The sequence below is a fragment of the Rhinocladiella mackenziei genome (assembly GCF_000835555.1).
Source record: "Rhinocladiella mackenziei CBS 650.93 unplaced genomic scaffold supercont1.2, whole genome shotgun sequence".
NCBI lineage: Eukaryota > Fungi > Ascomycota > Eurotiomycetes > Chaetothyriales > Herpotrichiellaceae > Rhinocladiella > Rhinocladiella mackenziei.
In genome coordinates, this window is record NW_013550603.1 from 537311 (window position 1) to 559856 (window position 22546).

Here is a 22546-nt window from a genome sequence, read left to right on the forward strand (position 1 = left end):
AGAATTTATCGGACATACAGCTACGTCAAAAATGTGAGAGAAGATGCGTGAACGAGCAGTGGGGCCTCTGGGAATGCCAGCCATTTATGTATGCGGGGCGAAAGCTCCAGGCAGGCACCCCAGGCACCTCCAGGCGGGGCCGGGGCACAACAAAGGTTGCCAGTTTGTTACTACCTACTGTAGATAGTACTTTAAGTTTAACTACTGTAAGTTCGGCCAGGAAGCCAAAATGCAGAAAGCCCTGGGTTCCCGATCCACGACATCTTAAGTAAATGCCGCTGTGGCGACAGCCCCCGGCGGAGCGAGTGGGCTTCCCCATTCCCAAGTCTCCCCGGGCGTTCCCTTAACAATCCGCCTGCTATCATGATGTGCATATCTACATCTATCTGGTTCCCCCGTTCACCTTTGTATAGGACGCCTTTCCATCTAAGCTGCCGAGCTCTAAATGATACATTGGTTCCGTCCATGTAACGTATCGACCCAAGAAAGTTGCGATATTCTCACAGGATGGAAACGCTCATGGGGGAACGAGCTTCAGGAGATGAGAAGGTACCTTTTTGGGGTCTTTACCAACAAACCGAATGCATTTGCCATAGTCCTCGAACTCGTCGACCGGTTGACCGCCTTTCTGAAACTCGCCCGCCAAACCTACGACGCCGACTTCACTCTTGTACCTTTCCCACGCTTGGATCATTTCCTCCAAAAGCTGTGGTTGGTCGACAGCCAAATCTCGTGTTTCCCCCGGGTCGGCAATGATGTCGAACAGTTCCCATCGTTGGGGCCCGCGGGGAAGTGGTACAAAAGTGATTTTATAGCGGCCTTTTCGGAGAGCGCCGCTGCCGGCGACCTCCCAGCCCGTGACTTGGTCTTCATCGTGGATGGTTAGACTCGTGATATCCCCGGGAGGAGATCGCACTGCGCCGAGGAATTCGACCCAGCTCTTTCCAAGCGGCTTCTCGACAGGTCGGCCCTTGTATTCGCTTCCCGGGTGAGCGGTCCCGGCAAGCTCCAGTATTGTGGGCACGACATCCATGACAGTGCAGAAGCTGTTTGTAACCATGCCGGCCGTCTGCGCGACGGGACCCGCGGGTTTTACAACAAGCGGGACTCGACAGCCTCCTTCAGTAGAATACATCTTGTACAATCGTCCTGGGGCTGTGGCGGCCTGGGCCCACCTGGCGCCGTACCACACGAACGAGTTGGCTCTTCCAATATTCTCGAGAGAGTTGTCGTAGTATTTCTCAATGTGGGCCACCACCTGGTCGCCCACAATAGGGAATGCCTCATAGCTGGCACCTTCGGCCCCGTTATCCGACATGAACATGATATATGTGTTGTCGTATTCGTTGACGCGCTTTAGATAGTCGATCACTCTGCCGATGCATTCGTCCATCCGGTCCACCATACCGGCGAAGACTTCCATCGCTCTAGCCGACTTCTCACGTTCTTCTGGCAACAGGTCCTCCCACTCTTTTGGTTCGCCCTCTATTGTGACCACCTCGTGTGGTACCGCGTCTTCAGGGAACAATCCCATCTTCGTCAGCCGCTGCAAGCGTTGCAAGCGCAAGGCTGAAGGCCCATCCTTATAAAGCCCTTGATATTTGTCCACCGAGGATTTAGGAGCCTGCAGCGGCCAGTGAGGGGCCGAGAACGGGAGGTAAGCAAAGAATGGTTTCTCTTGGTCATCGTCTTTCCACTGTTCGAGATAGTCGATCAATTTGTCGGCATAGAAGTCGGACGAATAAAATCCCTCTGGCGTGGTTTTCACGTATTGTCCATCTTCCGCGTGTAGGGCTGTGACGGCAGTCTCAAAAAAAGGGGGAGGTTCATTCACGCAGTCTTCGTACTGTGGTTCGTATCCTGCAATGAACAATGAAGTATTAGTACGGATGGATTCCAGCTTCAAGAGACGTGCATATGTCACGATCAGAATCATGATATAGCCATGTATCTGTATGTCTCTTGTTGCTTACCATAGTGGTTTGCACATCCCGGTAATAGAGCGTACGACTTATCAAACCCACGGGCGGCCGGCCCATGCTCACTTTTCAAGCCCAGGTGCCATTTCCCGCTCATAATGGTGTGATAGCCGCAGTCTTGCAGGAGCTCGGGCAGGGCTGCGACGCTATCCAACAAGTAACCCTCGTGTCCTGGCTGGCCTTGGTGAGCGGGCGACGTACGCACAAACTCTGCCAGCTGTCCCAGGCCGGTCAAGTGGTGGTCGGTGCCTGTCATAAGCATGGCACGCGTTGGTGAGCACGCCGCGGCCACATGGAACGACGTGAAGCGAAGACCATCTTGGGCAAGTTTGTCTATGTGCGGCGTCAGGATTTCAGAGCCAAAGCAACCACAGTCGCTGAATCCGAGGTCGTCAGCCACAATCACCAGGAAGTTGGGTCGTTGCAACTTTTGGTGCTCGGGGGGCATTTCTCCCATCTTGACCTGAACTTGGAATCGAGGTTTCAATGTGCGAGACGATCGAGGACAGGCAAGGAGCAGAGAAGATAAAGAGGAAAAGAGGCGGTGGAAATCACCAAAGATATCAGCAAATTTTTGCACTTTGGATGTGGCCTTGGTCAGATATACTCACCGAGAGCCTCAGGGCACATGCACGGCTGCCAGCAACTTGGAGTGCTCCAGGCTCTACCTACCTACCTAAGGGCCCCAAATCCAGACTTCGACCCGATATCCTTCCTTGAAGAAAAAGAGGATTGCTTTCACTACTTCCACAGACGCCACGAAGGAAGACGGCAAACAGGTGCAGCACTTGGAGCAGGGAGCTCCGAATCGGAGCCTCCAGAGGTGCCGAATATCTGTAACCTAGGCTTGCCAAGGCCCGGTTGTCGGCTCTGCCAGAAGTTAAAACCCCGTATCGTCGGCTCTCGGGGGTAACTATCTGATACCTCGGAAGCTACTTGGGCATGGATCTACGTACTTAGTTAGGCTCTCGGTCAAATCTTTGCGGGCACCCACAGACGTATCTGGGTCTCGACTCTCTTCCCCGCCGCTGCGTGGAACTCGTCCCAGGTTGACCACGCAGAACACCTTTGAGGGAACGGTCTTTGAAGGGTTTTCAAAAAATTTCTTCTGTCATGCTTTTCATGGCCCTGGCTTAGGCTAGTGCTACGCTAAATTCAAAAGGATAATTGATCATGCCCGTCTCGGCGTAGTACTGTTCCCACAGCTTGATCAACTCGGCCATGATTTCCGGTCGCTTCGTAGCCAGGTCGACCAGCTCCCCTTGATCCTCGTTCAGGTTGTACAGTTCCCACTGGCCATTACCTCGTGGTGCATGCATCCAGACGGCCTTCCAGGGTCCGCGTCGAATGGCTTGCAAGCCAACTAGCTCCCAGCCGTGCACGTGTGCGTCCTCATCGTGGACCGACGTTGTGGACAAATCCTTGGACGACAAATGTGACACCCAACTTTTCCCTCTGATCGGGACTATCTCGCGACCCTTAAAGGTCTTGCCAGGGTGTGGGACCCCCGAAAGCTCCAGGACCGTCGGTAAAATATCCATGACGGTGGTGAAGGAGTGGGTAATGGCCTCTGCTGGGTTTTGGAAAGGGGGGTACCTCACGATACAGGGACATCGGATTCCTCCCTCGGTTGGCCATGTCTTCCAACCTCGACTTGGGGCGGTGGCCGCACTCGCCCATCGAGGACCATACCACGTGAAGCTATCTTTCTTACCAATGTTGTCGAGACTGTTGTCGTAATATGTGTGAATAATGTCGGCCATGGTGGTTCCGTCGCCCATGGCATGCAGGGCTTCCATCATCAGGCCTTCTGCACCATTGTCGGAAATAAAGGTGACAAAGGTATTGTCTAATTCTCCCGTCTCAGCTAAGTATGCAATCACTTCACCCACGCCTTTGTCAATTTCTTCAACCATTGCGGCGTAGACCTCCATCTTTCGCGCCGACTCAGCCCTTTCCAGATCGGACAGTTGGTCCCATTCCGGTCCAATGTGGCCTTCAGGTTTAGCAGGGATGACATCTTTGGGCACTAGACCGAGTTCGATGAGCTTCTTGACACGCTTCTCACTCAACTTGTCTGGGCCCTCGTTGTACCAGCCTTTGTATTTTGCTGTCGTTTGGTCTGGCGCCTGCAAAGGCCAATGAGGGGCCAGGTAGGCCAGATAAGCCAAGAACGGCTTCTTCTTTTCTTCCTCGGACCTCGCCTGGAGAAACTCCATCATCTTCTGCGTTGTGTACGTGGTACTGTAGAAGTTGTCGGGAATTTCTTTCTTGCGGTCGATGTACCGGTCACCTTCCATCCACAGCTGGCCGCGCCATGGGAGTTTGTATTTTGGGTCCTCAAACTGCGGTTCATAGTTGTAGTGATTGCCACTGCCGGCCAGGAAAGAGAAGACTTTTTCGAAACCTCGCGCTGAAGGACTATGTTCGGGCTTCATACCCAGATGCCATTTGCCGCTCATGATGGTGTGGTAGCCTGCGTCTTTGAGAATTTCAGGCAAAGCAGCCACCCGAAAATTGAGGTACCCTTCATACCCGGGTTTACTCTCGAAGGGGGCCGGATTCTGTCGCATGTGCTCGGCCATCTGGCCTAGGCCAGCAATGTGATTGTCAGTACCAGACATCAACATCGACCGAGTCGGAGAGCAAGCAGGTGCGGTATGAAAATTGGTCATTCGAATTCCAGACGAGGCGAGGGACTGGAGGTTCGGAGTCGCGATCTCGCCACCGTAAGGCGATGTATCTGAGAATCCCAGATCATCGGCGACAATGATGAGGAAATTCGGACTCTTTCCAGCCATGGTGACAGTTGCGTCCGTAAAATAATCCCGGTACCTACCCAAGTGACAGCAGCTTGGAAACAAATGGCGCAGATTACTTTTAAATGGACGTTGGAGAGATACATTCACTCATCCGAGCGACATCATTTTCACGAGCCTCAGACGTGCTCCACGTGATTGTGATTGCTACTCGCCCTGAAGAAGTGGTCCAGTACAAGAGGCCGGAATCTTCGGTTTTCGGAGATCGCATACCAGGAGAACGGCTCTCGCAATGGGCAGCGGGAGGCACTTCGCTTCTCGCATTATTGCATCAGTGGGGTTGGAATAAAAAAGTTGGGACCCTTTGCTCGGCTTGCCGCTCATTGGACATACTTAGAGCCCCTGTGGCAATAGCGCCCTCCACATCTCCACATCTCCACACCCGTATGTTTGCTCCGTTGCGCTGAGGCCGCTCTGCGCGGGATGGAAAACCTTGGCTCTCGCGCGTATACCTCCTTCTCATTGCCTTCGAGGCACATAACTTGTCTATAAGAGATGCCTTATATCTTGCGGCCCTAAAATCCAAAGCCAGACCACTCTCGTTGAGTCATTGTTCAAGAACAACAAAGACCAATCGCCCACCGGAAATCAGACAGACCGCAAAGCCAGCATCAAAATGGGTGGTGAAGCTGTTCCTGTCGTCGATGACATCCCAGCAGGCATCTCTAATGGGAAGACCGAGCCAATATTCACCCGTCTGAGGAAGTTCACCCCTCGACTGGTCTTCATGATGTTCTTCCTGTCCATCGCCGCCTTCAATTTTGGCTACGATCAAGGCAATTTTTCTGGCCTCCAGGCTCTAGACTGTTAGCTATGGTTAATCCTTTGATTGTGGTATATATTCCTGAGACTGCTGAAGCTGACTGCTCTGCCGCCGATAGCATTCGAGAAGCGTTTTGGACGGTACAACGAGAAAAAAGAGCGGTACCAGCTTCCTTCATATCTCCAATCCCTCATGACATCAACTCCTTATCTCGGGAAACTCTTGGGTACCTGGACTTGCGGCCCGCTTAGTGAGCGACTGGGCCGAAAAAAGATGATGGCCATCATCGTCCTTATCTCGTACGTTGGAGTGGTCCTAGAAATCACGGCTAGCACGGGAGCTCAGTTCACTGTCGGCCGCATCGTCTGCTTCTACATGGCCGGGTTCACGGTGCAGGTTGCGCCTGTCTATCTGGCAGAATGCGCGCCTCCCGATCTTCGTGGTTTCATTGGCAGTCAAGTGCAGTTCCAGATCAACTTCTCTATCATGATTGCCGCCATCGTCAACTTTGGCGTTTCCCATGTGCACTCGTCAATTCAATGGAGGATCACAGTCATGATTCAACTCCTGATGCCAACCTTGATTGCCTTGTCATACCCATTTGCAGTCGAGTCTCCCCGATGGTATGTTTCCGTCCCCTCCTTTCTTTCCAATGCTAATTCACAACAGGCTCATTGGTCGGGGTCGCAAGGAGGAAGCTGTCCGCAGCTTAGGGTTGCTCCGGAAGAAGGACGTTCCGGTAGAGCTGCTGGAGCAAGAGGTCACATTCCTTTCGACATTGAGTAACAACGAAGGCAAGGGGAGCTGGAAAGAAGTCTTCACCGGCATCAATAGGGTGTGTTTCTCCGTCCCATTCTCTTATTTTGGTATATTGATCACGCTTTCACAGAGGAGAACGGCTATCGCATGCTTTGTCATGTTTGGGCAACAGATCACCGGCCAAGTGTTCGCCTCACAATACGGCACCATCTTCTACAAGACCCAGGGCATCGCCAACCCGTTTCTGATGCAGATGATCTCCACGATTTGCGGCCTATGTTGCATGTTCGTCACCTCGCTGATAATCGACAGCTTCGGGAGACGAGTTATCTTGTTGACCGGCGGCATGGGCCAGGCCATCTTCATGCTGTGTCTGGGAGGCGTGGGATTGATCAAGAACCCTGGCAGTTCTGTCAAGAACCTGATGGTGGCGTTTTTGATTCTTGATGGTGTCAGCTACAACATCTCCTGGGCACCACTGTCGTACTTGACGGTAAGCGAGGTGTCCAATTTCAGAGTTCGCGACAAGACGGCCATGCTGGCGTTGTCGATCTCGATCGTTACCGTGTTTGTCACATCTTTCACTCTCCCGTATTTGATGAACGAGGGATACGGCAACCTAGGTCCCAAAGTGGGTTTCATTTACGGAAGTCTGGCCCTCACCATGGTAACGGCAGCTTACTTCGTCGTCCCCGAGCTCAAGGGCCGAACCCTCGATGAGATTGACGAGTTGTTTGAGCGCCGAGTCGGTGCACGCAAATTCAGGTCGGCTTATGTTGAGTCAACTCGCTTTGAAGGCGAGGTTCGACCAAATCCCGTCAAGGGCGGGGAGGAGGTTCTCGAGACGGAACAAATTGAGACCATCAAGAGGTAGTCCGGCATGTTTATCTGGGATCTACAGCACAATTTGAATTGCGATAAATGTGTTTATTTGCCTGAAATGGGAGGGGATTTGACAATTTGAGAACAGGTTGCCTAGCGCTATGGCCCAGGGCTAGAAGTAAATGAAGTGCGGCAGGACATTATGGGTTGTGGATTGTGAATCTAACGAGGTAGATTAAGTGGTGGTCAGCAATTCATCAATTGAGAGTTTCGTCCACTTGATGCCCTTTTACAACATGCACTGTCACGTCGAAAGTATAGTAGAAGCTGACTTCCAGCCTACAATTCTAGAGTTACGATGTCAGCTCGAAAGGAAATGAAAAGAATGATCAGACTTTCGCGGTAGATGGTGTGAGCGATGTAGCAATGGTATCTCTTGTTGAACTGGTGTCAACAGAGGATGCATGAAGACCTGCCTTCCTTGTCCCGTGGAGACACCCCACCTTCTTCAGCGTGTAAACCACTAACTTCTACGGCATCGCCAGAATTAGGTGGGGAGGGGAGGATAAACCTGAAAATTTTTAATTTTGGAATCGCCTATTAAGGGCTTGGCGTTGTGTGGTGACGCCAAGATCAACGTGCTGGCCAATAGCGTAAGTCTATAGCTTGGCATTATCACGTGGGGACGTGGGCACCCCCCTGTGATAATTGGGGCTTCAATTATAGGTGGCTATAGTGGCTTGGCTCGATGAATTCGAGTCATGTCAGCACTTTTTGGCACGCGATACTGCATCAGGAAATCACACCCCTTTGCCGCATCGTCATCGGATCCAATCCGTGAACCATGTGGCCGGGGGCAACCCTACTCGGTAGATGTCGATATCCTCCCATCGGGTCCAGTCTGTGGACCACCTCAGGCAAGCCCTACTGATCAAACTCGAGATGGTTCACGGATTGGATCCTCGTACCAAACAGGTATTCGCATTCTTTGGACGGGGATCTGTACCAGGAATTCGGCAACTTGTGGGCTACGATTTGTGTCAATCGAGCCATTATGTGAGGATTCAGGGTCAAGGATTCAATCAATGTATTCCAGTTAGCATCTAGATCTAGGGATGATACGATACGATATTCATACACCCTGTGCGGGCTGAGCCCATAGGGGACTAGCTACTTCACTACATTATCTCTACCGATATCCGTCGGTTCATTCAGTGCCCAGCTCGTCGTTCCCTTATTGATCCCCGACTACTGTTTTCAGCCCCATCGAGTCCCCGACCAGAACTTCCTGGCTCTAGTCCTCCTTCTTACTTGAGGCAATCATTCCTTTCCCACGTTCGTCCGCAACCGCCAGTTGCCCTCACGAAATCGATCGTGGCCTTGATAGTTTTCATGTTCACCTTCCACTTCTCCCTCGGCCCATCCAGTCTTTCGTTAAACCAACCTCCAAGGAGGTAGGAAACATCGCACCATCTTTCCGTCGCTGTTTGAAGGTACCACCTGCGTTCCGCTGACCATCGTGTACATTCGACTAGGAAGTGTCACGCGTTGGCACTGTTCACATAGATCCGAGTCTGCGGCCTTAATTCTATGAAGGTACGTGTTGAGTCTGCTTTTGCCGGTGCGTAGTTGTGCTATAATGTACGCTCCCTTCCCGATTAAGTCTATCGTAGAGCGATCGTCCGTGTGGTCCAGGCAAAGCACGGCCGAGGTTCTTCGTGAGTTGACCCCCCTGGCTCTGTTCCAGCCGTTTTCTCTTCTCCTTTTGTAGCCCCTTCCGTTCGCGTACCGTCACTGGGATGTCTCGATTCGGTTCGGTTGCATCTTGTGCCAGGTCATGTACTCGCTCGTTACCCAGAATGTTCGCATGTCCTGGAACCCATTGGAACACGATGCGTGGTGCCCCACGCTCGGCCAGCCGTTCGAGCTGCTAGACGACGTCGTGCCCGCTCTCGTGGACTCGCCAGCGCCTGGGGCGCCGACTGGCTGTCACTAAAGATGGTCACTACCGTTCGTGGGTTCGCGTTGTGGCTCAGCCACCTCTCTTCCACCATCCGACACGTCTCGCGAGTGGCCGCCAGCTCACCGTAGTTGTGTGCTCACCGCGGAAGACGGCCCGACGGTTCGACTGACTGATCTTGCGGACATGCAAATCACCCAATACTGTCAAACTGTGTGCAACTCGAGATGTATTGAATGCTCTGCGCTCTTCCAATGAGTGTGGGATAGAGCCCATCTATATATCTATCTACGAGGTGTATGCTGGCGCTGTTGCCTGTCAATGGTGTTGCACGCCAGGAGGTGAATGTTACAAAACGAGTAGGTTTGCCATGAACGATAGGATATCGTTTGTTCAACAGATACCCACTCGGTCGTGTCGGTTTGATGCGTCTGTGAAGAGATCTGTCTCTAAATTCTCTGCGTTGGCTATTTCCGCTGCTCTTTCATGGTCGTGGTGAATCTAAACCCTGGCCCGTCTCTGCCACGGTGCGATGCAGAAGGGTTCGATGGTTTCTAGGTTGTCGGTGTCGATTTTCCCCAAGGCTTTCGCCGCTCGCCACAGCGGGGACGGGTAACGTTGCTGGCTCTATTCGATCGATTTCTTTATTCTCCAAAAAGGGTGTATAGATGGGAGGGTGTGTGAGTCGACCCAGAATCCCTACAGTTGGTTCGCCCACTGGTCAGCCTCCGCTTCGGCTATCGGGAGCGCGATGGTCCTGAACCCGGCGATGCAAAGAATCTGTCGAACAGAGCGAGATGCGGATAGAAAGGGTGAAAATTCGTGTGTAGATTGCAACCATGGATGGGGGGGGAGCCCCCTATATAGGGCAGAATAGGGGCTCTTGGCACCAGGCACCAGCTGTCTGACAGAATCATATAGTATTGCGGCGTATCTACTATACTCCTAGTTTTCCGCGTTCCTCGCTAGTCTACGCTTCCATAGGGTGAGATAGACCTAGCCTCCCCTACCTAGGTGATTCCCTGTTTACTCCTTAAGCATACATCAACAGCCCTCACTGCTAGGCGATACCTCTTCGTCGCTACTCCAACCCGTAAGCGTCTCGCATGCGTAGCTCCAAGTCCGATGTTCCTTCCATGGCTATCATTACGTGCTACGCCCCGGGAGTCGCAGGCTCCAAGCCTGCGGCGTTGCGACCCCTTACTAACCAAGCTTGTTCTCGAAGTTTAACAGGGTCTAAGGGAGGGAGTTCAAGAGGTCGAGAAGCGGTTTGTGCTCGTAGCTTAACGGGCCTCTCGCGGACTGTCGTAACCACACGTAAGGTAGCTTGCTCTCGAGGTATAACAGGGCCTCACACGTTGTTGTGACCGTCCAGGGCTATACACATCAGTCCTAACAGGGCCGCTCGTACGTACCTGCAACCCTCGCGGCGCCATCTCAGAGCGCATGTAAGCTAGGGGGTGTCCTGTCCTATCAATAGGCGATACCGCATCCGCGAGCTTGACAGGACTCGTTTCGGCTCCAAGTACGAGCTGGATATTGATGTGTCGAATGGTTTTCAAACGACATCACCCTTTTTTAGGTTGCAACGTGTCGCAACACGTCGATTCTCTCTATAGTGGTGTTGGACTCATCTTGGTTCACGCTTTTCCAGCGCTTGACACCGGACACCGCGAGAAGGCGTGAGTCCGTCGTCCCACAGGCCTTCGAGAGACCTGCGCTCCGCCTGCTCGCAGAGGGCTTAATGTAACACAAGCCGTGACGGAACGGATGTGTTGAACTTCGTGGATTGAAAGAGTGCTCTGGCTCTCCTCATGAATGTAGGGTAGAGCCCATCTATATATCTATTTAACGAGCGTACGTCAACATTGCTGCCTGTTAATGGTGATACAGCCTATTGAGTGAGTGTTGCAAAATATCCTAGTCGGTCATATATGATTGGCTAGCATTTGTCCAACAGGATGGCTAGGACCCTGTCTTGGCAAGACTTCTGCCTATCTAGGCCACAATGAGCACTTTTCTTCCTTCTCTCCAGCGTATATTGCAATCCATAGAGCTTTGGGGCCCTTCTCCATCTTGTCTCTGTGCCATGCCGTCACATAAGCAGTATTCGACGAACTAGCCACCTTACGTCATTCAGACCGCTTCTATCACTTCATAATTAAAGGCAAAACTTGTCCTCTAACGGTTCTCGCACACAAGGCCTCTACTCCGTACAATACAGCCACAAACTCACTGCAAGAGACGCGCTCATGACAGCCCCATTCAAGCAATCACCTCTAATCGGACCACAGTCAGAATGGCAGACAAAAAATCTACTGGAATGGATGTCAACTCTCTTGTTCTCGCTCCTGAGGGCGATGTGGTATTGGTCGTAGGTGCGAAACAACTTCGCATACGGGCGGACTCCCTCTTCCTCAAACGTCATTCACCGGTCTTTACAGCTCTGTTTGGCCCAAACTTTTGCGAAGGTCAAGATTTGAATACCTCATCGCCAAAGGAGATTCCTCTGCCAGACGATGATCCGGATGCCATGACGGCGATCTGCGCGACAATGTACCACGCCTTTGATCAGATTCCGCGGAGCCCAGCAACAGGCTTTGTTCTCAGTATAGTCAGACACGCAGATAAATACGATTGTTACGATGTCCTGACCTTGCCGTCCCAGGCCTATGGCTGGCTCAAATCCGATAACTTGACTCTCGGTAAAGATCTGGTAAATACTCTCGCCATATCGTATCTGGTCAGAGATCAGGAAGCGTTTACAAATGCGTCGAAAGCCTTGGTCTCGAAGTATGATGGATCATTTGCAGATCTCGCCGACAATGTAATTTGTGACGTTCTGCCTTGGAAGACATTCTGTAAGTGGACATATCACTTCAGTACAAGTTTAGCAATGTGCTATTGCAGAAGGAGAAAACCCTTCCAACAATTTTCTGAAAAGGTGTATTAGAGAAACAGTGTCCAGTGGTATTTTGAGCTTTACAAGTCTGGGTTCATGTGCTGACCAGTATTGAACGTAGGCAGATTGGAGGAGCTTCGAACCCGTATACAAACACTCGCAGCCAGTATCGTAGTATCAGCTTTACCTAAACCCAATTACAGCGGCTACGGATACACAAAGTACCATTCTCCTGAATGCTCCAAACTCGCGGAAGGGCTTCAAGAAAAATTAAGGAAAGATCTGTCAATGGAAGCGCAACAAGAACGGGAGCAGAATGATCGCAAGTACTCATATAGGAAATTTCCGCGTCCGCCAGCAACTTGGCAGCCGGAAATCGGGCCTTTGCTTGAGAAATTGCAGGAACTGGCGAAAGCCTGCAAGGGATGCAAGAAAAGTGTGGAAGCTTCCCAGCTGCACACATTTGGACTTAGATTGGCAGGCAATGACCTCAGGCAGGTTGCTATGTTACCCGAATGGTACTGGGGCTTGAAATTGACCCATTGAAGAGCACGGAGGACGAGAGTCCGTACAGCCTCGAAGGAGTTCCGAGAGCGAGCAACTTTGTAAAAAGCTGGGGCAGCTGAGATTGTAGGTGAAGACGGTATGAAGAAGTCGACATCTCTACTGGTCTATAATCAATAAAATGCAATAACGAAATATTCAAGCTAGCCTGAGCCCGCCACCGCCCGGCGTCGCATCGAACTAAAAGAGCGTTAGAATCAAATGCTCTGTCTACCTTGCAACTGGTCCTGCCAGGTTGCTGGTATATATACACGTTGAGTTGACCCTTTTCTTCTCCTATTTCTGCCCCTATATCCTACATAGGGGTATAACCCCTTTTCCTAATAAAGGGGCACTCACTACTGTTCAACTGTTCAGCGAAACCTTGTTCGACAGAAGGTTCTCTCCTTGTTCAACTACACCTTCATGTGGGTTGATTCAGGGAATAATTACACTGCTAAAAGCATGCGCCAGGATACAGGAGATCGCTGCAGCCGCCGGAAAGGGCAAGCCTGTCTTTCGGGCAGCCCCGATAGCGTTGGCAAGACCCTGCATAGTCTCGCGGCTCCCGGTCAAGATGTTGAAGTCGGATCTATCGGTGGTAACGCTGCAATCGCTACAAGCATCCTTTGTGAGCTGTCGGTTTCTGATTATGGATGAAAAGTCGATGATTGATCTCAAGAGGCTCTCTTTCATTGACGGTCGACTACAGGCCATCTTTCCAGGCGCTTCCGACACCCTCTTCGGGGGGTTAAATGTCTTATTATGTGGAGACTTCTTCCAACTTCCGCCCGTGGGAGGGAAGTCACTCTTCTCTCGGTCCCCGACACAAGTCGACACCGTCAAGGGCCACCAACTCTACCAGGCATTCAATCGTACGCTCCGCTAACCCAGATGATGCGGCAGCAAGGGGAGGATGATATCTCAACCAGATTCCGGCGGGCGCTAGGTGAGTTACGAATCTCCCAGTTATCCAAGGAGAGCTGGGAACTCTTACGAACGCGGATTGCAAATGGCCTGTCCCCCACGGAGGTGGCCACTTTTGACTCGGCTCTACGCCTATACTTTACCAATTCGGAGGTGAAAGAGATGAATGGTAAGAAACTGTCCGGTATCGGTCAGCCTGTGAAGAAAGTTCTAGCCTGGCATAAGGGCCGAAATGCGGCCAAGGCATCGGAGGAGACCGACAACCTCTGCCCGGAAATCAAGGTCTGTATTCAGGCCCGCGTGATGCTCACGACGAATCTCTAGGCCGAATTAGGGTTGGTGAATGGATCGATGGGTTGCATCCAAGATATTGCCTGGCAGGAAGGGAGGGATCTTTCTTCGGTCCCATTCTTATTGATCAAGTTTGATAGTAATACCGGCCCGAATTTCCTCCAATGTGACCCATGAGTCGTCCTATTAATCGTCAGTTTGATTTCCAAGGGATAGCATACTCCCGTACTCAGCTTCCGCTCCGGTTATCCTATGCGATTACGGTTCATAAAAGCCAGGGGCTAATCCTACCTAGGTGCGAGGGTTCTAGGGCGAGGATGCAATCAATGTATTCCAGCTAACAAGATGCAAGACATAGCACGAAGGGAGTCAAGAAAGTATGCTACGCAAGAGGTGCTGAAGAAACCCCTGAACACGTAATTCTTGCACGCGGTCCCGTGACACTAAGTCAAACAGAGCACTGCCTTGGCCTGTCATATGTAGCAGTATCACGGATGAAGACCTTAGATGGGTTGTTGTTTGAGGGTCCTTTTGATTTGGATCACTTCAAGAGGGCAAATACTGTTATGTCCCAAGACCGGGACTTAGACTATATATTGGGAACGAATCAGTTGTTATAATGGACAGTGCTTCGAACTAGCAAATACCGATCTCATCGTCGATATCTAAGCCCCATGTATCGGTATTTGCTAGATGTTGAACAATTGGTGACCTATTGTTCACGACTATTTGGCAACATTCGCTCACCAGACCGTATCAACATTGACAGGCAACAATAGTGACGTACACTCGTTAGATATATAGATAGGCCCACTACCGCCCTCTGACCGAATTCAGAGAGTTTGACACTAGATATATCGCCGATATCGTAGTCGGCTTTCCTAATTGGGTATACCGTCGTCTACTCATGGGCTATAGACTGGTTCTGATGGAGGGGTATGGTGATCTGCATATGATCCATGGACTGGATCCAATGGGCCAGCCAATCAGAGCAAAGGATTAGGTTAATTTCGGATTATAGATTTTCCGGATTACTGCGGGTTAACCAATCACGTGATATTACATAAGTGTGGATTTCTGCCAAGGATTATAGCTTACGCTAAACTACATTTGTTTACGAAACATATATAAGTAAAGCGGCCACCCCCAGCAGATGGTTTTAGTTAGTTCATGCACTCTCTTTCGCCGCTACAACAACAACATAAGGCCTGGGGGTTTGGGGGCTAAGCCCCCATAGAAGACAAACTCCTGTATAATACAGAAGCTACGCTTTTACCCCAGTGAATATCCTATCCGCGGGATCCGATCCAAGGACTATCAAGATATCGAGGCCGGCACCATACACTGTCCCCGGCTACATGGTCCACGGATTGGATCCGATAGCAGTGCGCCAGGGGGAGTGCCAACATCTTCACGTGATACTGCCAAGCCATCAGCTCACGTTAATGGCCAACACGACGGTCTTGGCGACCCACACATTAAGTCAAAATTAAGGTAAATATCGAGACTGCTTCAAAATTGACACCAAATCGTGGTTGACCTATCAAGGACGAAACTTAGTGGTAACACAGGGTTTTAGTCGAGCCGATAGAATTGAGGGACCTTACTAGTGTTCGATCATAGGTGAGGTAAGAGGGTTGTCCGGCCTAGCTCCATTGAGTCCAGCCAGTGATTTGGCGCATTGACGTGGCATCTAGTGGTCAAAATTCCATATTGGTATGTGGTATGTTCTTGGGCTTGGTCCGGCCACTGATTATAACGGCTGAGGAACTGGCTTGGGCCGCAATGCGACAGGCCTATGCCGTCTCACCCACCACTAAAGCTCTTATGCCCATGTCGTTCCTCTTTCAAACGATAAAAGTATGTTCACCTATTTGTACAAATTGTTTGCCACACATGCTGTGCCTCGCAGCGTCTTTGATGTATTTTTGGGCACTTGGCGTCTTACCAAGGCCAAGCCCGTCAGATTTGGCGGAGTGGGGCTTTTCTTGCGGAGTTGCGGAATACAGTATTGAGTTCACTACGTCCACCACCAGAATCTCCGCCTACAGGATCCCTGTGGTCTTCACAAAACACCGCAGTCTATTCTACAGCATTGATCTAAATGCAATGGAAGATTTCACAGCAACAGACAGCTTGCCGAAAACGAGACAGAAAAATTGTAACAGCTGTGTTCAGGCCAAGAGGCGATCTGACAGGGGACGCCGATATGCTCTAGATGTGCGGTTAAGAAGATTGCCTGCATCTACGGCAAGACTAGTCAGCGTCAGCCCTTTTCATGGGTAGACTAGCATTCGGAAGCACCCCACGTTCTCCCGTCGCCCCAGGCCGGTCGCCAAACCTGAACGACCTCGGAACCCTCTCCATGGATTCTCAACTCGGCGTCGCTACCACCGAGTCTGTGCAGAACGATATGATGGACGCTTGTTTCGACGGCGACTTTCCCACGGACCCTTTCATCAACTTGATGGGCAATAGTATCACACCCAACCAGGATCAATGGCTTGCCCAAATCGAGCAAGGGGCAGTGCACGAACGACCGAGCAGTCCAGTAGATGAAGAGGTTATAAGAGCCTATGAGAAGATGGCTGGCGTTTGTGTGAGACCGACCCAACTCCCGCTCCTGTCGGATATGCCGCCGTCGCCCGCGATCGTCTGCCGCCTGTCTTGGAATACCGATTCTAATCGTCTCGTTTCAGGCACATGTAGAGCCATGGCATCTCTATGATTCAACAACAACACTACACTACATTGTGGCCCGTGTGAAAGGCTTTATAACAGACATTGCTACGCGAAACGCCACGCCTTTCCTGCATCGCTATCTCTACCGAGACCACACACCACCATGCATCCTATCCTGCTTCGCCACCAGTGTGCTCTACGCAAACCGCACAGAGGCTAACACAGCCGTGGTCATGCGAGCTCTTCACAGCAGCGTGAGAGAATTTGTTGACGCCGAGATCGGTCGTGTCGTAGCAATGCCAGCAGAGAAGCTTGCGCGGACCCAGGCGCTAGATCATTCGTCTACTTGATGGGGATGTCACCCTACGCGCACAGGGTGAGAGTGACATTCCATTACTACAGACATGGTTAGGTGATCTGCGCAAGGCGCGCGAGAACTTGGGAGAGTTGACACAGCTTGGGGATAGTGCGAAGAGAATGCGACACCCAGGAGAGTGGGAGGTGAGTACTACTTAATGTCGCTAACGACCTACTCGCTCACTAGTTTCGCGACTGTCAGAGATGGATCTTCGCAGAATCGGTGCGAAGGACCACTATAATAGTGCACTCTTTCCTAGAGGTGTATGAAATGTTGAAAGGTCTCGAGAAAAATGGTCTTAACCTTCTCCCTTTTGTTCTGCCTGAGTGCTGATGGAAGAGTAGACGATCCAGGGGTTTGAGCATACGTTCATCGCTGGACTCTATCCCGGCATCTATGGGAAGCGGATTCTTCGTTCGAATTTGTTCGCCTGTGGAAAGAAAAGCCCCATTTCATCATCACTAACTACTCTTTTGAGCATTTTCTCGAGTATGGAAGAGGCGAGGATGTAGACGAGTTAGCCGAGATCCTTTGGAGCGTGTAAGTACCTAAATGTGGATACCTAACCGTTGAAAACAGTGCTGACAAGCCACCAAAATTACATGGGCGTTGATGAGACAAATGAGTTCATCTCCGCAAAGAATATCAACAAATAAGGTGACCTACTAAGCTCTGTATATATACTGTACCTGATACCTGTCAAACTTCCTGTACAACTTGAATTGAACGAGTGTGCTCTGTCTGTTTGGCAACTGGTCCTACCAGATTGCCAGTCTATATACACATTTGGCTGACCCTTTTCTACTCCTATTCCTACTCCCTTTCCAATAACGGGGCACTGGCCACCGTCAACGCGGCAGCCGTAGTAAAAATTAATAGGAAGATTCTTACCATTCACAGTTCAGATATATAGTCACTGCATTGATCTGGACCTGGCCGAAGTCCAATACTTGAGCCAACCTCAGTCCGCGTGCGTAGGTCGTTGTAAATATCAACGCAGAACAACCGTAGTTGTATCATTAGCCAGTGTCAACACTTCCTCATCGTCTTTGACAATGAAGGATTCTCCTCTGCTAATGTGGGATTTTGGATTCACATTCGTCAGTATCGAAGGCTTCAGCGATGTTTTATCTGTGTATTTCGCACTACCAACCAAATATTCGGCTCCATCGGTGACGGCGTCTTCGTGCACGTTCGGCTCCGTCAACTATCACTGCGTTTCCCGCCGATGAGATTGCTTTCATGGCTTCGACAAGTTGTTTGAAAATTTATCTGTTACCTTTCAAGGACAACACTCCGTTCCGTGCCAAAGTACACTTTCCCATGATGGGCCAGTGCTGTTGAGTCATAAAAGACATCTGTGAGAATTGAGGGCAGACATACCACCACGAACACAATTCTCAGCGGCCGACTTCAAATCAGTATCATCTAGCACAATAGCGAGACTCTGATCTCCAAGCTCCATGAGGACAGGCTTGAGATACTTCGCGGCCACACTGCCAATGACCTCTCCGACGGCAACACTACCGGTGAACTCAATCTTCCTGAGACTCGTGTGGCTGATCAAGGTCTCTGCCACAATGACAACATCGGATCTAGAACGTTGGATCTTGATTCAGTACTCCTGCTGGAAGACCTGCTTCTGAAAATAGGTCCAACACAAGTTGGTGGCTCCATGGGCTGAGTTCCGATGCTTTCAGAACCACGCTACATCCTGCAGCCAAAGCTACGCTGATGCCTCCAAGGGATAGAATAAGAGGAGCGTTCCATCTAGCATCTTGGTCCGTAACGTGGCAGATCTTGTGCGGAATACTTACGGTGGAATGATCAAAACGGCAAAAGCGAGCCAATGCGCATCCCAGCTTGTTTCCATGATCTTTCTTTTCATGACCTCTTCGACTTCGTTTCCAGGACATCTGCTGCTCAATTCAAGAGTGCTTGGCGTTGATGAACTGGCGTTTTCTTCCAAGTTTTGAATACCTCAACTGGCAGTTTCAAATCGCTGCTTTCTCTACATTGACAGTCGCGCTTTGAGCAGAATGTACTGTTTCTCCCTTCCATCCTCGGATGGTGGGGAAGCTTTAGGGCTCCGGCAAAGGCATGACTTCGTCTTCGATCAGGTTGGGACCACCCGTGCTCCAGTGGAAGACTTTTTGGGTATACATCCTCTTTCTGGCTCGAAATAGTAAAGTAGACGTTCTCAGCTTCGATTTACTCGTGTCTTGGGTAATGTACCTGGAGGAAATAAGTTGAGACGCAACCAGTAGCCGTTCTAATATATTGGTGGCTCTGTCATGCTTCGAGGCATTGAGGGCAAGAGAATTAAGGACTATATTGGCCGTGTCATACAAAATCGAGAGTTTTGATTAGAGTCGCGTTGATTTTCAGGCCAGCGGCTCATGTCCGGTGGTCAAGGCTTCCCAAGAAGGCTTAGATCTGCGCGGGTGTAACGGAGTCTTTGCCGATCTCATCCGAAACCCTTTCACGGAACTGCTCTGATGGCTGCGATGGTCCAGAGAATAACATACTACACAAGCTTAAAACTCAGGCAATCGGCCTTTCTTGATTTGCGCTCGCATCAAAATCTCCAGCTACGATGAACCAAATACCTCTGTCCTTCGCTTGTGGTCTGTACGATCGATTGGTTCCTTTGGCAACAGGCCAGGTCAAACGTGCAGGCATCTCCTTGATCTTTCTTGACATACATCACCCCAGAGAAATCTTTGACCGTATGACGGGGAATCATGGATTTGATGCATCCGAATTATCCAGCTCCGAGTATATCACCAGATATGCTGCTGGAGATGTCGAGAAACCTAGAATTTATGGACAGCCATCATCTTCGCCACCGATGAAGACATTGAATATCACAAAAAATGGGTGGCAGAAGTCTCTCAGTAAAATGCTTCAAGATGACGAACTGGACGCTATCATCAGTCCTGACAAGCCATCATCTATGAAAGAAGCTTCCTACCTTCGACCGCTGTTTCCAAACTTCAAAGTAGTGGAGATGGAATACTTCAAGAAGACTGGCATTTTCCTATCATGCACCTAGTTGTGCTTCGGAGAGATTTCTACGATCGTCACCGATTTGCTGCGGCGTCTCTGTACCAGGCACTCAACGAATCGAAAAGCCTAACCCGACAAGGTCTATTCTATATTGGCACATTTGGGATACATGGTGCCCTGGCTCTTGGCTGACTTGGAGGAAATGGATGGAGTATTCGGCGAAGATTGCCGGCCTTATGGCGTCGAAGCAAATCAGAAGACTTTGGAGACCTTGGTCGAGTATCTAGCTGAGCAAGCAATGATCGACAAGGTCATTCCTGTGGAGGACTTATATGCGCCTTTGACCATCCTCGGGCTTGATGCTAGGTGAGGCTCACGCGTACAGTTTGATCATGGAAGTATCCGTGATGGAGGACGACACCGAAAACTTAAATAATAATAGTCCAAGCGGAATGAGGACGCATGAAATGACGTCCATTTCCACATTACTCTGGACGAGGCATGTTTCGGTTTGTTGAACGTATTGACATCTTGAAAAAAATGGCCTATTAACATTGTACGGATTTTGGTCTTCGGTCATAAATTGATCTCCTCAGGCAGAGCCGGTATCCCGTTCCTGCTCAATCAAGCCATTGACCAACCAAATAATCGTATCAAATACCGACCAAAGGAAAACCAACAACACGAGTGGGCGATTCGGATCGTTGTGACACGACCAGACATGTCGGCAATGGTCTATGTTGCTAATTGGGCAAGCCACTGGAGCCAAATTGTGGCAGAGGGCAAATGGCAAGCAAAGCGGCTCTGTATATCTAAAGTGGGCCACAAGGTTTTGGCCAGAATGGTGGACAAGTGAGGATGGGTTTGAACGAGGAGCCAAAGGAAGGGGAGTAGATTTGAGTTCTGGGAGATGCCTCATTCTCATTTGCCGACTAGTTCTGTGCCTGAAACAGACCATCCCCTACTACCACTAGGCTAGAGTATGGCCATAGAGAATTCCTCTTCATTCGTATCAGTGAGAGTTTTACAACATCTTCGTCCGTCGGTCTGGGCTATATATTGCTACGGCATATTATGCCGCAAGTATATAAAAAAGTCTATTTAGTGTAGAATCCCAAGGTATCGGTGTATCTGTTGCCGAATAAACGCCCAAACGCCATTGTCAACGTGAGAAAGCAAATATTGAACTATTCATTACTTGTAAAACCAGTACAATGCCGCATATTCCACACTGAATGCCGAGGGTTGGTCTGCACACGTGGCAGGTGGGGATCCCCCTGCTGTGTTCAATCGGTAGACGGCCTTGATGTCGCCTACAGTGGTCGATCGAGAGGTGAGATACAACCAATCAACAGCACCGTTGCCTACTCCGTCGACTCCGGCCACCGCGTTGGAGGGCGCCAAAGATGACTCTTCTTTCTGGGCAAATACTTTTCCCAAATCTGGTGAGGTGGGAGCATCGAAAGCAAAAACAGGAGTGGTGCTGTTGGAGAAGTAATGGTGTACGGACAGAGTGAGGTCGGATGGTTCAAGAGGAGCATCCGGATCGGTAGGAAGAGGGTATTGTAGAGCTAGGGTGGGAAGCAGAGCCAGGAGATCTGGGTAGTCGGCTGCGACACAAGATGAGTTGTAGAACCTGGCAACCGCTCCCACTGCAGCGGGAGTGGCTGTGGGGTTGGCACATGTATAGTTCTATCGCTTGTTAGTATCCAGACATTGCGCCAGATCGCCTAGAACTTACTTGTACGCCTCGGCCAACGGCAACATGCTCAAGTGTCAGACCAGAGGGATTAGGCAATGGTGTCGGGGCAATTGGCATGGCAGCTCTGGAAAGATCACAACGTGATGATGGTGTACCAGCAGCTTTGGCCCGTTGAATATATTGGAAGACTATATCGAAGTAGCCTGCCAGCGTTGGGGTCCATTCAAAGGTGCCGGCGGGAGGTGTGGGAGCAGCGAGAATTATGCTGGCCAGCGAGGCCAAGAGCAGAAAGTACTTCATTTTGAAAAGAAAGGCGCAATCGTCGTGATTATGAATATGAACGAAGGAGATGGCCTGACCAGCAGATCGTTTGGACTGCAAAGGAAATATTCAAACAGATTATGGAACTCTCGGTTGACCTGGAGAGGACGGGACTGTATATGAAGAGTAAAGGGAATCGGGGGCCACTTGAGGCCCCAGCCGCCGCAATATATGACATTATAAAGCAGACTGATATCGGGGCAAGGGTAGGATAATTGCCTTTTTCGACAGAGTATATGGAAGAGGGGCGATGTTTTCTATCTTGGGCGCCATCAGCATTCACCATTGGTTTTTGTTGGAGAGTGGAGCCCCCCTCGCCAGGCAATGCAAGACATGGGTGGGAGCACGAGGCGGCAAGGGAGATTTGGCCACTAACTTCTTCTGATCGACGTTGGGAGGACAGACAATAATAGCTGCGTATTGGCGCCCGCGGCATCGCCCCTGGTCGTCGCTGGCAGCTCTTGACTCGTCGTGGTTTAGACTGACGCCTGGTTTGCAAGCTGGCGCCTCCTTCGTCGGATGCTTGGGCTGTCCGGGTGGCTTCCTACCGGCTCTCATCAGCCGGTCTTCGGATCTTGTCTGGTTGTTTCATAGCCGCCCGCCAGCCGCTTCCAACCACGAATCCTGCCAATCTGTCCTCACCAGTGCATGACGTACATTTGCAAGCGGATACTAGTCGCTCCAAGGCGTTTGTCGATGCTCTTCCAGG

At 50.6% G+C, this 22546-nt stretch overlaps 8 protein-coding genes across 8 annotated transcripts; 5 read left to right on the forward strand and 3 right to left on the reverse strand.

Annotated features, from left to right (window-relative positions):
- Nucleotides 1-517: 517 nt before the first annotated feature.
- Z518_01997 (uncharacterized protein) lies at nucleotides 518-2436 on the reverse strand (the record flags this gene model as incomplete). Its single annotated transcript, XM_013419026.1, has 2 exons — nucleotides 518-1860; nucleotides 1974-2436. 2 exons carry the CDS (start codon nucleotides 2434-2436, stop codon nucleotides 518-520), a joined length of 1806 nt encoding a protein of 601 aa, XP_013274480.1.
- A 676-nt stretch (nucleotides 2437-3112) lies between these two features.
- On the reverse strand, nucleotides 3113-4780 carry Z518_01998 (uncharacterized protein; the record flags this gene model as incomplete). The annotated part of the gene is made up of 1 exon (XM_013419027.1): nucleotides 3113-4780. One exon carries the CDS (start codon nucleotides 4778-4780, stop codon nucleotides 3113-3115), a length of 1668 nt encoding a protein of 555 aa, XP_013274481.1.
- Nucleotides 4781-5414: 634 nt separating this feature from the next.
- On the forward strand, nucleotides 5415-7194 carry Z518_01999 (uncharacterized protein; the record flags this gene model as incomplete). Its single annotated transcript, XM_013419028.1, has 4 exons — nucleotides 5415-5604; nucleotides 5680-6184; nucleotides 6231-6396; nucleotides 6451-7194. 4 exons carry the CDS (start codon nucleotides 5415-5417, stop codon nucleotides 7192-7194), a joined length of 1605 nt encoding a protein of 534 aa, XP_013274482.1.
- Nucleotides 7195-11401: 4207 nt separating this feature from the next.
- On the forward strand, nucleotides 11402-12550 carry Z518_02000 (uncharacterized protein; the record flags this gene model as incomplete). The annotated part of the gene is made up of 2 exons (XM_013419029.1): nucleotides 11402-11963; nucleotides 12126-12550. The coding sequence occupies 2 exons, from the start codon at nucleotides 11402-11404 to the stop codon at nucleotides 12548-12550; spliced, it is 987 nt and encodes a 328-aa protein (XP_013274483.1).
- Nucleotides 12551-13124: 574 nt separating this feature from the next.
- On the forward strand, nucleotides 13125-13798 carry Z518_02001 (uncharacterized protein; the record flags this gene model as incomplete). The annotated part of the gene is made up of 2 exons (XM_013419030.1): nucleotides 13125-13422; nucleotides 13497-13798. 2 exons carry the CDS (start codon nucleotides 13125-13127, stop codon nucleotides 13796-13798), a joined length of 600 nt encoding a protein of 199 aa, XP_013274484.1.
- Nucleotides 13799-16043: 2245 nt separating this feature from the next.
- Z518_02002 (uncharacterized protein) lies at nucleotides 16044-16797 on the forward strand (the record flags this gene model as incomplete). Its single annotated transcript, XM_013419031.1, has 2 exons — nucleotides 16044-16364; nucleotides 16465-16797. The coding sequence occupies 2 exons, from the start codon at nucleotides 16044-16046 to the stop codon at nucleotides 16795-16797; spliced, it is 654 nt and encodes a 217-aa protein (XP_013274485.1).
- Nucleotides 16798-19401: 2604 nt separating this feature from the next.
- Z518_02003 (uncharacterized protein) lies at nucleotides 19402-19860 on the forward strand (the record flags this gene model as incomplete). The annotated part of the gene is made up of 1 exon (XM_013419032.1): nucleotides 19402-19860. One exon carries the CDS (start codon nucleotides 19402-19404, stop codon nucleotides 19858-19860), a length of 459 nt encoding a protein of 152 aa, XP_013274486.1.
- Nucleotides 19861-21008: 1148 nt separating this feature from the next.
- On the reverse strand, nucleotides 21009-21816 carry Z518_02004 (uncharacterized protein; the record flags this gene model as incomplete). The annotated part of the gene is made up of 2 exons (XM_013419033.1): nucleotides 21009-21506; nucleotides 21556-21816. 2 exons carry the CDS (start codon nucleotides 21814-21816, stop codon nucleotides 21009-21011), a joined length of 759 nt encoding a protein of 252 aa, XP_013274487.1.
- Between the last annotated feature and the right edge of the window lie 730 nt (nucleotides 21817-22546).